Source organism: Tupaia chinensis, unplaced genomic scaffold (assembly GCF_000334495.1).
Source record: "Tupaia chinensis unplaced genomic scaffold, TupChi_1.0 Scaffold000318_1, whole genome shotgun sequence".
NCBI classification, from domain to species: Eukaryota; Metazoa; Chordata; class Mammalia; order Scandentia; family Tupaiidae; genus Tupaia; species Tupaia belangeri.
Window position 1 is genome coordinate 4,070,296 of NW_006159811.1, and position 15,883 is coordinate 4,086,178.

The 15,883-nt window shown below is 37.4% G+C and overlaps 1 protein-coding gene across 1 annotated transcript; it reads left to right on the forward strand.

Annotated features, from left to right (window-relative positions):
- Positions 1-231: 231 nt before the first annotated feature.
- Positions 232-2,305, forward strand: GK2 (glycerol kinase 2). Its single transcript, XM_006151460.2, has one exon. The coding sequence runs from the start codon at positions 467-469 to the stop codon at positions 2,126-2,128; it is 1,662 nt and encodes a 553-aa protein (XP_006151522.1). The 5' UTR covers positions 232-466; the 3' UTR covers positions 2,129-2,305.
- Positions 2,306-15,883: the final 13,578 nt, after the last annotated feature.

Below are 15,883 nucleotides of genomic sequence, written 5' to 3' on the forward strand. Positions count from 1 at the left end.
CTCACAGAAGAGTGACAAGTACTAGAAACTGTAATTACGTGGATAAATACACGATATTTTTTACCTCAAATCTCCTCAGATGCCTGAGTGGATGGGGGCGGGACCTGGGCGGGGAGGGATGAGAAAAGGCAAGTCCTGGGCCGCAGGGAAGTAGTGAGGAGGCGGGGCCTGGGCGGAGCGAAGTGGTGAGGAGGCGGGGCCTGGGTGGGAGGGGACGGGTGAGGAGGCGGGGTCTGGGCGGAAGCGGAGCGGTGAAGAGGGGGGCCTGGGTGGGAAGGGACAAGAGGAGAGGTTTGAGGAGGCTCAGCGCCAGTTAAGAGGCAAAGGTTGCAAGACCAGGCCTCGCGTTCGGCTGAGACGACGCGGCGCCTGCGCCTTGTGCTCCTGACGTGTACCGCACCTCCCCCACAACATCGCGGTCACCTGGGGAACCATCCCAGAGCTGCTGAGCCGACCGACTGGTTTCATGGCAGCCCCGAAGAAAGCAGTTGTGGGGCCGTTGGTGGGCGCAGTGGTCCAGGGCACCAACTCCACTCGCTTTCTGGTTTTCAATTCAAAAACAGCGGAACTACTTAGTCATCATCAAGTGGAATTAACGCAAGAGTTCCCCAAAGAAGGCTGGGTAGAACAAGACCCTAAGGAAATTCTTCAGTCTGTCTATGAGTGTATAGCGAAAACGTGTGAGAAACTTAACGAAGTGAATATTGACGTGTCCAACATCAAGGCTATTGGTCTCAGCAATCAGCGGGAAACCACTGTAATCTGGGACAAGTTGACTGGAGAGCCTCTCTATAATGCTGTGGTGTGGCTTGATCTAAGGACCCAGTCTACCGTTGAGAATCTTAGTAAGAAAATTCCAGGAAATAATAACTTTGTCAAGACTAAGACGGGCCTTCCACTTAGCACTTACTTCAGTGCAGTGAAACTTCGCTGGATGCTTGACAATGTGAGAAAAGTTCAAAAGGCTGTTGAAGAAGGCAGAGCTCTTTTTGGCACCATCGATTCATGGCTTATCTGGAGTTTGACAGGAGGAGTAAATGGAGGTGTCCACTGTACAGATGTAACAAACGCAAGCAGGACAATGCTTTTCAATATCCATTCTTTGGAATGGGATAAAGAGCTCTGTGACTTTTTTGAAATTCCAATGGACATTCTCCCAAATGTCTGGAGTTCTTCTGAGATCTATGGCCTGATGAAAGCTGGGGCCTTGGAAGGTGTGCCAATATCTGGGTGTTTGGGGGATCAGTCTGCTGCATTAGTAGGACAAATGTGCTTCCAGGAAGGACAAGCCAAAAACACATATGGAACAGGCTGTTTCTTACTGTGTAATACTGGTCGAAAGTGTGTATTTTCTGAACATGGTCTTCTGACTACAGTGGCTTACAAATTAGGCAGGGACAAGCCAGTTATTTATGCGTTGGAAGGTTCTGTAGCTATAGCTGGTGCTGTTATTCGTTGGCTAAGAGACAATCTTGAAATTATTAAGACATCAGAAGAAATTGAAAAACTTGCTAAACAAGTAGGTACTTCTTATGGCTGCTACTTTGTCCCGGCCTTTTCAGGGTTATATGCACCATATTGGGAGCCCACTGCAAGAGGGATTATCTGTGGTCTCACTCAGTTCACCAATAAATGTCATATTGCTTTTGCTGCATTAGAAGCTGTTTGTTTCCAAACCAGGGAAATTTTGGATGCTATGAACCGTGACTGTGGAATTCCACTCAGTCATTTGCAGGTAGATGGAGGAATGACAAATAACAAAATTCTTATGCAACTACAAGCAGATATTCTCCATATTCCAGTAGTAAAGCCCTCTATGCCTGAAACAACTGCATTGGGAGCTGCCATGGCAGCAGGAGCTGCAGAAGGAGTAGGCGTGTGGAGTCTTGATCCCAAGGATTTGTCAGTTGTCATGGTGGAACGGTTTGAACCACAGATCCAGGCCACAGAAAGTGAAACACGTTATTCTACATGGAAGAAAGCTGTGATGAAGTCAATGGGTTGGGTTACAACTCAATTTCCTGAAAATGGTGATTCTGCTATTTTCTCTAGTCTACCCTTGGGTTTTTTTATAGTGAGTAGCATGGTAATGTTAATTGGAGCAAGATACATCTCAGGTATACCATAATGACAACAACGTGGACTCCCAGGACATGAGCTTTTTACATAAAGAATCCAGCAATCTCTCTTAATGTGATGACACTATTACAGACTCAGATTTTATTTATAAACCATTTGCTACATGGCCCATGAGAACCCTACAAGTAGACCTGTGGCTTGAAATAAAGAGAAAAACAGTAGAAAATCATTGTAGAAACATTTGGTGTGTTTTTCTTAATATCGACAGGGTTGGGTCAAGTGCTTGGAGGCCAAAACCCCCCACTACTATAATGTCCTATCCTATGTTTTGTAACATGTAGGACATGTGAATTCTGTCCATGGAATATTTTATCAAACATACTGTTAACAGTATGGACCAGGATTTAATTCTCTATGTTATACACACTCGATTGTAACCTATAACTGTTATTTATTGTTCTTTTGCCTCAAAGTCCTCTTTCTACATATTCAGGAGGCCAGAAGATGTATAATGAAAACATATATAAGTTCTAGCAATAGAAATGTGTTATTCTCATAGCTTAGATATTATCCTGAAAAATATTTGCCAACTTTAAATTCTTTAGACAGTTTACATGGCCTCACTAATTACACTGAATTATTGTGTATTCTATCCTATAGAGAGAAGGATGTGTTTTCTCTTCCTTCTTTTCATCTGTGCTTTTAATGTATTTTACTTGGTATGTATAATATACCTGTATATATCATATAAAGTAGCCCACTTGTAAATTAAGTCCACATTTGTAACCAGTAGGTTATACAGGGATGGTGCTAATTGTGCTACTGCATAAGTTAATATATGTATATATATATTTTTAAGAGAGATTTTTGCTATTTTTCTCTGGCATGCCCACCGGAGATGAAACAGAGAGACAGAAAGCAAGAAATCACCTCTCAAAGGTGATGGCCATGTCACAATCCCTTCTCCTCCTTTCTCCTCTTGGAATATTAGGCATGCATGCACACGCACCCGGTGTGAGTTTAAACTACTGGGTCTGGGACTTGAATCACGGTCGACTACATGGGAGTCTAGCAATATAGCCATTATGCTAACTGCTGGTCCCAATTTTTCTATATATCTTACTAAGTTATAGAGGTAATGTGTAAGAAATATTATTGAAATTGCAATATACTTTTTGTGTTAACATTAAACATGTACTTAAATTTTAAATACTGCTTTTAAAAAAAAAAAAACTTTCTCCTGGTAAATGATATGCATATAGTGCTGAAAAACATATATGGCTAAGTGCCTTAAAATATTAACTTATGGGACCAGCAGTTAGTGTAATGGCTATGTTGCTGGACTCCCATGTAGTCGACCGCAGTTCGCGTCCTGGGCCCGGCGGCTTGAACTCACACCGGGCGTGTATGTGTGCATGCCCAAGATCCCTAGAGGAGAATGGAGGAGAAGGGATTGCAGCGTGGCCATCCTCCCAGGGGGTGATTTCTCCCTTTCTGTGTCTCTGTCTCTCTGTCTTTCTGGCGTGCGCACACGCCCTATAGCAAAAACCTCTTCAAAAGAAAAAAAAATTAACTTATGGGGGCCAGCAAATAGCACATTGTTTACGTCACTGGACTCCTATGTGTTCAACCATGGTTCGAGTCCCAGACCTGGCGGCTTAAAACTCTTATCTTTCAGGCAAGCACATACATCCTATAGCAAAAACCTCCACACAAAAAATAAAGATATATACAGAAAAATGAAAATGTTGTGGAATACTGCAGTAAACATTGTTGTCAAGCAGAAAAGAAACTGTTCAAACAAAAATAAATATTCTATGGAGTATAAACATATAAAAGAAAACAATAACAAGGTTACAGGGGAATAAATGTAATAGTTTGAGATTCATTTACTATGTGGAAAGTAGTATATCACTTGAAATTACATTGATAATTAAAAATACATACTATAAACCCTCAAACAATTTTAAAAAGTTATATAAGTCAATTAAGTATACAAGTTAAACGAAAAAAATACTCAGATAACCCTAAATGATGAAAAAAGAGATCAGAAGGAAGAGTATATATAAAAGTAGAAAATAATATCAGGAGAACATTTTAACCTAACCATACCAATAAGCACATTAAATGTAAATGGTCTAAATACCTTAATTAAAATGTGAGATTGTCATATTATAAAAGCAAGATCTGAGTATATACTACCTTGAAGAAGCACAATTTATATTAAAGAAAAAACATTTTAAATAACAGAACAAAGACATACCATGTGAATATAAATCAAAAGAAACCTGGACTGGCTATAATATCAGAAAGTAAATTTAAAAGAAAAGAAAATTAACAGTGATAAGATCATTTTACAGTCATAAAGAGGTAAACTCACCAAATTACATAACAATCCTAAATATTATGTACATAATGATAAAGATTCAAAGTGCATAAAATAAAATCTGATAGAATTGATAGAAAAAATAGACAAATATACAACTAAAATAAGAGATTTCAATATCTCTTCCCCAACATTTGATAAAATAATTAGACAGAAAGTTAATGATATACAGAAGATTTGAATACTACCAAAAAATGACTTAGTTGATATTCACACAACATGCCAGTTATCAGCAGGAGAATATATATATAAAACATTTACCAAGACAGACCATATTCAGGTCACAAATCAGGCCTCAAAAAGTTTAAAAAGAAAAAGTTAAAAAAATTTATATGAAGTATGCTATCTGAGCACATTAGAATGAAAAGAATGAACTAGAAAATATCCCAAAATATAGAAACTAAATAACAAACTTAAATAATCCTTGAGTTAAAGAGATTAAAAGGGAACCAGTAGGTGGTGTAATAGTTAAGGAACTAGATCCCACAGGTCTACCATGCAGTTCAAATCCCTGATCTGCCAGCTTGAAAAACACAGCATGCATGCATTCCCAAAATTCCAAGAGGAGAATGCAAGAAAAGGGATTGTGGTGTGGCCATCCCTCCTGGGGTGATTTTTCACTTTCCGTTTTTCTCTGTCCCTCTCTGGTGAGTGCAGTTTTTATAGCAAACTATTAAAAAAAAAAAAAAGAAAGAAAGAAAAGAAAAGAAAAAGAAAAAAGAGAGAAGAGAGAAGAGAGATAGAAAAAGGAAAAACAAAGTATTTAAAACTGAATAAAAGTGAAATTATATCAAAATCTGTGGAATATTATTAAAACAGTACTTATGAAAAAGTTTGTAGAATTAAAGGCCTATATACAGAAGAAAAAGGTCTTAAACCAATGACTTCCACTTCTACCTTAATAAACTAGAAATACAATAACAAATTAAACTAAAATAAGAAATGTGGAAACAGTAAACATGAAAGCAGTAATCAATGATATAGAAAACAGAAAACACTAGGAAAAAACTCAAGAGTTGGCTATTTCAAAGTATCAATAAAATTGATAAACATTTAGCCTTACTGGCCACAAAGAAAAAGCAAAAAGCCACAAACTACCAAACCTAAAAAAAAAAAAAAAGAAAAAGAAAGAAAAAACAACAAGAAACAGATAACCTCAATGGCCCTATACCTGCTTAAAAACAGATTAAATTTTTAGTTTAAAACTTTCTCACAAAGAATATCCCTAGTGCAAGTGGCTTCAATGGTGCCTGCTTCCAAATATGTAAGGAAGAAATAATACCCATTGTGCACAAACTCTTCCTAAAAACTGAAAAGAAGGGAACAATTCCAAATTCATTTTATGAGGCCAAGATTACAACATTATTCTGACTCCAACACCAGGAAAAAAAATGACATTAGCAGTAAAATAACTGAAAACCAGTATTTTTCATAAACATAGATGCAGAATTTATAAGTCAAATTTTAGCAAAATTATAACAAATAAGGATACTCATGAGCAAGAGAGTGTAAAGATAGAATGGTAAATCAGTATAATTAGAAAAATCAATGTGTCAATGTGCCATAGTAACAAACTTCTTTAAAAAAGAAAAACCGTATGAGATATAACTACACACTGATGAAAATTACTACAACTGAAAAGACTGACCATACCAAATGTTGGTAAAAATGTAGAAGAACTGTATATTTTATATGCTTTCTGTGGAAATGTGAAGTCATACACTTTTGAAAACTGTTTTATAGTTTCCTAAAAAATTAAATATATACTTATCATATAGTCCTACATATTTACCCATTCTGTATATCTATACAAAGACATTTTTATATCACTTTACTGATTATTGCCAAAAATATTGCTTAAACTCACACTGGGCACGTGAGTGTGCGTGCCCAAGATCCAGAGAGGAGGAGGAGGAGGTTAAGAAGCGATTGCAGCGTGTCCATCCCCCTGGGGGGTGATTTCTCGCTTTTTGTGTCTCTGTCTCTGTCTGTCTTTCTGGTGAGCACATGTGCCCTATAGCAAAAACCTCTCAAAAAAAAAAATTAATCCAAGCTTAAAAAGAGTATAAACATGGTATATGATCTCACTTGTATAAAATTCTTGGAAATGCAAACTATTGTACACTGGCAGAAAGTACTTCTGCCTGGAAATTAGAGAAGGAGTGGGATGAGGATTGGGCAGGAAGGAGTAAGAAGTATGACTATCAAGATGCAAAGACAATTGTAGGGGTAATCAATATATTCATATACTTATGTTGGTGATGATTTCAAGGGTGAAAACATGTCAAAATTAATCAAATTGAACACTTTAAATATGTGAAGTTTATTAAATGTCATTTATACCTCAATAATTTTTTTTAGAGAGATTTTTGCTATAGGACACATGTGCTCACCAGAGAGGTAGAAAGACACAAAGTGAGAAATCACTCCCCAGAGGGAATGGCCATGCTACAAACCCTTCTTTCTCTTCCATTCTCCTCTCGGGATTTTGAGCACTTGTGCACACATGCCTGGAGTGAGTTTTAAACTGCTGGTCCTAAAACTTGAAATGCAGTTGACTATGTGGGAATTCAGCAATATAACCATTATACCATCTGCCAGTCCCAATAAAAATATTTTTAAAAGAAATAATTATCCTCAAACCCTAATGGTTTATAACCAAAGTTTGCCCAAGTAGGTTAATCCTCTTTATTCTGTGTAATGATGTATCCTCACTGATTCTCCGGTCAGCTAACATGGGGTATGCCAGTTCCTACTTCTAACAGGTCTATGAGCTTTATTTGAAGTCATCCGTGTGATTAGCTGGAGAAGTACATGATAATGTCTAGTATCATTTAAAACAAATTAATTTCCCATTTCATTTATCTGGTTTTAATTCTCAATCTGGGACCTATTGCAAATGACCTTATGAAGAATCACAAACAAAGATAACATCATAAAAGCAGTCTAAAAGTCTTCACACTCAGCATCTCATCTTTACTCTTCATATACGCACTCCTGTGACTATCAGCCTCCCTTTTTTTTTTTATAACTTTGCTTTTTTTAAGGGTCATTTTCATCATTTACTTCATATGATATTGGAAAATTATAGAACCTTGCCCCAAGGCAAGGAGCTTCTATATATTCTATTATAAAATTGGCTAATGAATAATTTCCTTATATTGCCACTAAGCAGAACTACATGGTTAAATTATGATGATGGGGGTCTCATGGCATGCATGTTATGACAGCAAGTCATCATTTAATGTCAGGCATATGTGAGAGCATGAGCTGGCACACTGAATGGAAAAATAATAAGCATCTAATTCTGATGCTATTTTCTAAGGATTCATTTTGTGAATCAAAGCAAGTTGTGGCTGGAAATGGGAAGAAGTAGATGAGGAGGAAAAGAGAGCGAGAGGGAAAGCAGAAGAGTGCAATGAAGGGCAGGAAGGGAAGGAAAGGCATCCAAAGAGAACTATTCAGTTCTAAAGATACTTAATGTGTTACCACTGAAAAAGCAGCACTAAACAGGTAAATTCTTTCTAGGTTAACTCTAAATCATTTCTGGCAACCATACACATTAGACTTAGGATAAACATCTCCCCCTCCCCACCCTGCCTAGAATCCTCCATTATTATCTTTGTGTCTGATGCTTATATTATCATCTGGATATTAATACCCGTAATCTCTCAGGGAAGCTATTGTTTCGCTCACAGTAAGCCCTTTCTCAGTGCGTGAGTCTAAGTGTTACATTAAACAATCCCCATTTAGGTACTACATTATGAACCAACTCCATGATTGTGAGGCAAATTTGTTTCCATGCTTTCTTTTCTTTTCTTTTTTTTTTTTTTTTAATCATGTGAACTAATAAGATCCCCTAGGGTAATCTTCCAGCAAAGTCTAGAGTAAATGCAATATCATCTCAGTCAGTAACCTACTTTAACCTCCCACTGAAATGACAGCTCTGCATTCTATTCTGATTGTTTTGATCAAAACAAAATGAATCAACTTAATAAACCTAGTATTTAAATATCTCCCATAGTTTTATCAGCAACCTTTACAGTCCAATTTATCTGAGCCTTGGAGAAATTGCATGTGATCCTTGTCCTCTATCTGTTTAGCATACATTATAGTTTATTATTGTATCAAGCCTCAACACACTGATTTATTTTAGAAAAAGAAAAGGAAAAAAAGCCTTGACCCTTGGTAGGGAAAAAGTGGAGGATCATAAGACTGTACTAACAATCTTAAACAATCTAAGAAATTCAACTTCGTATTGTATACATTCCACAAATCACAACAGTGTTATGAGAATATGCATTCAAATGTCATAAGAAATTAAAGTTTGGAAAACTTAAAACCAAAAATAGTAAGGAAGCACTATGTTTATACTATTAACTTTGGGGAAAAAAAACAGCAAAAACTAGGACAAAAATATTCTAGTGACTGTGAATAAGGATAACTAATTTTTTAAATATTTATTTGTGATTTTTCAAACCATCTAGTCTGGGACTCAAAATGCAGTCGGCCATATAGGAATCTAGTGCCTTAACCACCACGCCACCTGCTGGCCCCAAGGAAAACTATTAGGTTGTCAGAAAAATCATGATGCATTTTTGCTTAGAAAAACAAGAAAAAATATGTCATGACTTTTCCAATGACCTACTATTTTGTCTAGACTTTTCTCTGACCTAAAGTAGTACCCTGCTTCTTTGAACCTCCCTGCTTCTATCTCTGTATGACCTCAGCATTGCTATCAAAGCAGGGAGATGAGTCAATCTGCAGCAGAAGTGGAAGCTTTAATTAGTTTCTGTCTCTCTCTCTCTCACTCTCAGGGAAGCTATTGTTTCGCTCACAGTAAGCCCTTTCTCAGTGCGTGAGTCTAAGTGTTACATTAAACAATCCCCATTTAGGTACTACATTATGAACCAACTCCATGATTGTGAGGCAAATTTGTTTCCATGCTTTCTTTTCTTTTCTTTTTTTTTTTTTTTTAATCATGTGAACTAATAAGATCCCCTAGGGTAATCTTCCAGCAAAGTCTAGAGTAAATGCAATATCATCTCAGTCAGTAACCTACTTTAACCTCCCACTGAAATGACAGCTCTGCATTCTATTCTGATTGTTTTGATCAAAACAAAATGAATCAACTTAATAAACCTAGTATTTAAATATCTCCCATAGTTTTATCAGCAACCTTTACAGTCCAATTTATCTGAGCCTTGGAGAAATTGCATGTGATCCTTGTCCTCTATCTGTTTAGCATACATTATAGTTTATTATTGTATCAAGCCTCAACACACTGATTTATTTTAGAAAAAGAAAAGGAAAAAAAGCCTTGACCCTTGGTAGGGAAAAAGTGGAGGATCATAAGACTGTACTAACAATCTTAAACAATCTAAGAAATTCAACTTCGTATTGTATACATTCCACAAATCACAACAGTGTTATGAGAATATGCATTCAAATGTCATAAGAAATTAAAGTTTGGAAAACTTAAAACCAAAAATAGTAAGGAAGCACTATGTTTATACTATTAACTTTGGGGAAAAAAAACAGCAAAAACTAGGACAAAAATATTCTAGTGACTGTGAATAAGGATAACTAATTTTTTAAATATTTATTTGTGATTTTTCAAACCATCTAGTCTGGGACTCAAAATGCAGTCGGCCATATAGGAATCTAGTGCCTTAACCACCACGCCACCTGCTGGCCCCAAGGAAAACTATTAGGTTGTCAGAAAAATCATGATGCATTTTTGCTTAGAAAAACAAGAAAAAATATGTCATGACTTTTCCAATGACCTACTATTTTGTCTAGACTTTTCTCTGACCTAAAGTAGTACCCTGCTTCTTTGAACCTCCCTGCTTCTATCTCTGTATGACCTCAGCATTGCTATCAAAGCAGGGAGATGAGTCAATCTGCAGCAGAAGTGGAAGCTTTAATTAGTTTCTGTCTCTCTCTCTCTCACTCTCTTGCTCATTGTAAGATAAAGTTTGTCTGGCCTCAGTCGTATTTCAGTGAACCGACTGATCACTTACATACCTACCATTAACTCAATTTTACTATTAAGAACACTGAGAGGGGAAAAAAAGAAAAAACAAGAAAATTACCTCCTCAACTCAAAGAAGGTATAACTAGAAGTTAGGAGATAATACATGTGGGGAATATGATTACTTTCATAGAGTTTAGTATTCTTGAAAACACTCCAAGTCTATTTTCAGAATGTCAGAGGAGACTGAAGTTTAGGGTTGAAGAGACCATTCAGAACCACATTTTCTAATACAAAGAAGCATGGCAAAAATTTAAAGTGCTTATTAGATGTCCTAAAAACAGGTTGGGAAAAAATTTTTAAACTAACTTTTGAGACTAATATTCTTTAGCACCTGAATGACAACACTGTTTTGGGACTTTAGCTACCCTGAACAAAACTGTTAAACTTCTTACAAGATAAAAGTAAAGGTGACTGTTAACTAGTGAGATTTCTTATGGAATTTAGAATTATGTCTTGGCCAATGAATAATGTGAGGTGCATGCAAACTCATACACACATATCATTTCTATGGTCACATAAGTCAGGTACATTCTGGAAAATTCTGAAGTATGATGAAATCATTCACTGTTCTCTAATGATTTCCTATTCCTAAAACAATGTTGACAGATTTTGTTTTTCCTTTAGGGAGGGAGTGATGTCATGAGTCAAAAAACTTGCCAAAAATTTGGGGATGAACTGGTAGGTGTATCATTCTTCTCCAGATGGAAAGCTTGCTATGCACTTCCAGATCAGTAATATTCTTTCAAATTTACTTAACTCATACCTATAAGTCAGGAAATATACAAAATACTGGGACGAGCAGTTGGCGTAATGGCTATGTCATTGGATTCCCATGTAGTCGACTATGGTTTGAGTCCTGGACCTGGTGGCTTAAGCTCATGCCAGGTGCGTGTGCATGCATGCCCAAGATCCCGAAAGGAGAATGGAGAAGGGATGGCAGTGTGGCCATGCCCCCTGGGGGGAGTGATCTCTTGCTTTTTGTCTCTCTGTCTCTCTCTGTCTTTCTGGCAAGCACACACGCCTTATAGCAAAAACCTCTCAAAAAAAAAGAAAAAAAAAGAAAAGATACCAAATACCTCCTCCTCTCTGCCCTCTTCATTCTCTTCTTTGTCCTTTTTCTCTTTTACAGAAACAAATCCATCGAGTCACATCATATGGCATTTACTACTAGTATTCACAAACATCAAAAGGACGGCAATCTGTTTAATATCCTACAGATGAACATGCGCTAAAAAGTGGCATTGACAATTGGGCACTTACTGCCCACTGGGCACCAAGCAGCGATGTGCTAAAGATCTGGCGTGCTGTTCCACAGAGAAGAATGACATTCATTACAGTTGTATCAAAAACAAATTATGTACCAAATGTTTGCCTCGATAAGTACTTGGACCATCATTTATCTGTCTTTCATTCAACCGTTCATAGCCTCTACCCTTTAGCTCAAATCATGTTCAGTACTCTGCTTGTTCATATATCTGCTCCTCTCATTTGTCTCTATAAGGTCACTAGAGTTTCACTTTCTTATACTAGACCCCACATGTATTATAAGAATCAAGCAATGCCTACAAAACAGAGATACATGGACAAAGAATGTAGACATTCTTTTCCAAAATAGCATCCCATGGTCACGTGCTTTTGTCATGTAATCGGTAGCTGTTATTGGAAAACTAAAGGTATTTGTTTTTCATTTTCCAGATGTCAAAGACTGTTGTAAGAAGGTAGCTTTGGGGCCAGCAAGTGACATGGTGATTGGGGTGCTGGACTCTCACATGACTGACCATGGTTAGATTCCCAGACCAGCAGCCTGAAACTCACATGGGATGCATGTACATACGTGCCCAGAATCTCAACAGGAGAATGGAGGAGAAGGGATTATGGTGTGGCCATTCCCCTGGGGGTGATTTCTCATTTTATCTTTTACTCTGTCTTTCTGGCAAGTTCACATAGCAAAAATCTCTCTTAATAAAAAATTTTAAAACAGGGGTGCAGAGAATGTGTTGGTCCAAGGGCTGGTTGGTACCTGAGAATGCAGGGATTAGAACCCGAGCTAACTTTCCTTTGTAACATGCTGCCAAATTTTCTTTGGAGATTTCAACTTTTAAGAGTAAAGACAATACTAGTTTTCTCTAAATTCAGATTTAGACATATTTGGAAATACAGTGGAAATTACATAGGAGCTTCTTCCACATCAACACTGACTTTTTAAAGACCCTTCTTCCCCTTCATTCACACTCTGTTGGGGCATCATCATTCTCTCCTGCCTGGTAACACTATAATAACCTGACTTATTAATATAATACCATCCAATCTTCAATTTATCCTCTCCAACTCCACCATAGTTCTTCCTGTTTCCTTTCCTCCTCTTCCCATCTCTGTCTCTGATTTTCACATGATTTTTTTTTCTTGACACCTCAGAACTGAATTGGAAAGGATACCCCTTACCACAACCACCCCTATTCTACCAGTGAAAGTCTCCCACCTTTGCCCCACCATGGGTCCTTTTTATCTCTAGGCAGAGCCTTGTAGGTCTTCCAGTGGCAGGAGCTGTCAGAAACCTCTCCAGCTCCTCATTCTCTCAAAGCCCTGCTGGTTGTTCTTAGGACATTTCTTAAACATTTTCTTGCTCTAGTCACAATCCAACAGCATGGCATTTGTATTCTCTGTCTTGGTGATGTTGCTACGTGTTCTTAGTAATTGTGGATCTGCATGGTCAAGGCAATAACAGGAGCCTCCAGCAAGTTGGTGTGTCCTTGTACATCAGTAGCTCACACTTAATTTCCAGCTATGTTTTCCTTTTAGCATCTCCAAAGATGAGTCTATGCTTCACATTTCCAACCCTTTTCATTCCTGAGGTGTTTGGGAGTCTTGAAGCAGCTGGATAGAATAGTCATCCCCCTTGCTGGGCACATTGGTGAACCAGATTCCCCGCCAGTGCTGAATCCAACTGGGATTCCCCCTCTAAGCCAAGTCAGTGCCCCGTAAGGTGGCTCACGACCTGTTACAAAAAGCTTGGATGCAGCCCTGTTTTCTCCAGAGAGGAAAAAAGAAATCTGATCATTTAGCCTGATCACTTTAAAGTTCATGCTAATTAGTGGCATTTAAGATCAGACGGACTCTGCCTTCAACCTGTTCTAGACTCACTTTGCCCACCATCACCAGCAACAACCCAGCCTCTTGTGCATATCCTTGGTGCCTGGTCCTCCAATAGACCACCTGATCTCTCTCTCTGGAACTGGGTCTTGTGATCTTTTCACTTACCATGTAGCTAAGTCTTTCTAGAAGCTGACACACTAAAGTGAATGTCTGCATTTTCTAGGCAGTCAAATTTGGAGACATAAGATCTAGTTCATATTTTCTCTTTCTTGGGGTTAACAAGATAATCGTCTTTCATCTTAAAAATTAGATGAAGGTCCAGTCACAGTTGCACAAGCAGTAGGGGGCACTGCTCATTACTTAAAATTAAATAAGTGGTCTGAGGTTTAAAGGTCTATGAGGTTTGATGACTAACCTGTCTTACAAATTAGTTAATCATTACAATTTTTTCAAAAATATTCTATAAATACAAACTTCAGTTTTTGTTTTTGTTCATTTTAGTTTACTATTGGGCACATGAGCTCATCAGAGAGAAAGAGAAAGATAAAATGAGAAGTCATCCCCCCAGTGGGCGATGGCCATGCCATAATCCCTCCCTCTTCTTCCATTCTCCTCTTGGGATTTATGGGCATGCATGCACAGGTGCCTGGCATCTTTCAAACTACCAGGTCCAGGCCTTGAATGCACAGCCAGCTATGTGGGATCTGGCTCTCTCTCTCTGGTAAGCACACCTATTCTCTGACAATATATATACATATATATGTATACATATATATATATTTTGGTTTATGTTTCTGTGGTTATCATCTCCCAACAGCTGATATAAGTAGTATCTAGTGACACATCATGAACTACTCCTCATATGGAACATATGCAAGAATATTTATACATCAAAGGCCTAATTTTAATTCCTAGTCCATCCATGCCAAAAAAGCCAGGAACCATGGTACATACCAGCAGTCAGAGGCAGAAGCAGGAAAGTTAGAGCAAAGTGAAATCTTCTCTAAAAAAAAAAAGGTATATATACATATATATTTAAAAATACATATATAAAAAATACATATATACCTGTATTCAGTATATATTTATATATGTATAATAGTGCAGCTGGTATGAAAGAAAGTATGGCAGTTACTCAAAAATGGGATGTAGAATTATCATGTTGCTATTAATAGCAATTCTCTTTGAGGTATATACCCAAATATTTTGAAAGCATGGACTCATACAGATATGTGTACACCAATGTTCACAGCAGTATTATTTATTGGGTTGTCAGAAAAGCCATGATGCATTTTTGCATAGAAAAATGTCATGACTTTTCCAATGAACCAATATAACAGTTAAAATGTAAACCAACCTAAATACCCATCAACAGGTGAATATTCAAAAACCAAAATGTGCTATTACATACAATGGAATATTATTCAGTCTTAAAAAGGAATGAAATTCTGGGACCAGCAGGTGGTATGGTGGTTAAGGTGCTGGACATTCCCACATGGCCGACCATGGTTTGAGTCCCAGACCCGGCAGCTTGCTTTCTCACTTTCCCTCTGTGTCTCTCTCTGGTCAAATTAAAATAAATGAATAAATTTTAAAAATTAAATTAAAAAATTTTAAAAAAAGGAATGAAATTCTGATACATGCTTACAGCATGAACAACCCTTGAAAACAGTAAACTAAAGGAAGTAAGTCATATACAAAATGATAGATATTGTATACTTCTACTTATATAAGGTGTCTGGAACAGTCAAATTCATATAAACAGAAAGTAGAATAGTGGTTATCAGGGACTAGGGAAAGGGATTAATGATAAGTTACTGTTTAATGAGCATGGAGTTTCAGTTTGGGATAACTTAATTTCTAAAGACGGATAATGCTCATGGTTGCAGAATAGTGTGAATGTTCTTAGTGCCATTAAATTGAATACATAAAAATTATTAAATTGTGAGACCAGCTGGTGGTGTGGTGATTGAGGCGCTGAACTCCCACATGGCCAACCATGGTTCAAGTCCTAGACCTGGAGGCTTGAAAATCACACCAGGCATGTATGTGTGTATGCTCAAAATCCCAGGAGGAGAATGAAGAAGTGATTGCAGAATGGTCATCCCCTCTGTGGGGTTACTTTTCATTTTCCCTCTCTCTGTCTCCTTCTGTCTCTCTCTGGCAAGCACACATGCTCTATGGTGGAAAAAAAAAAACTTAATAAATTATTAAATTGGTAAATTTTAGGTCATATATATTTAACCACCAAAAAAAAAAAAAAAAACCACACTCACACATCAAATGCA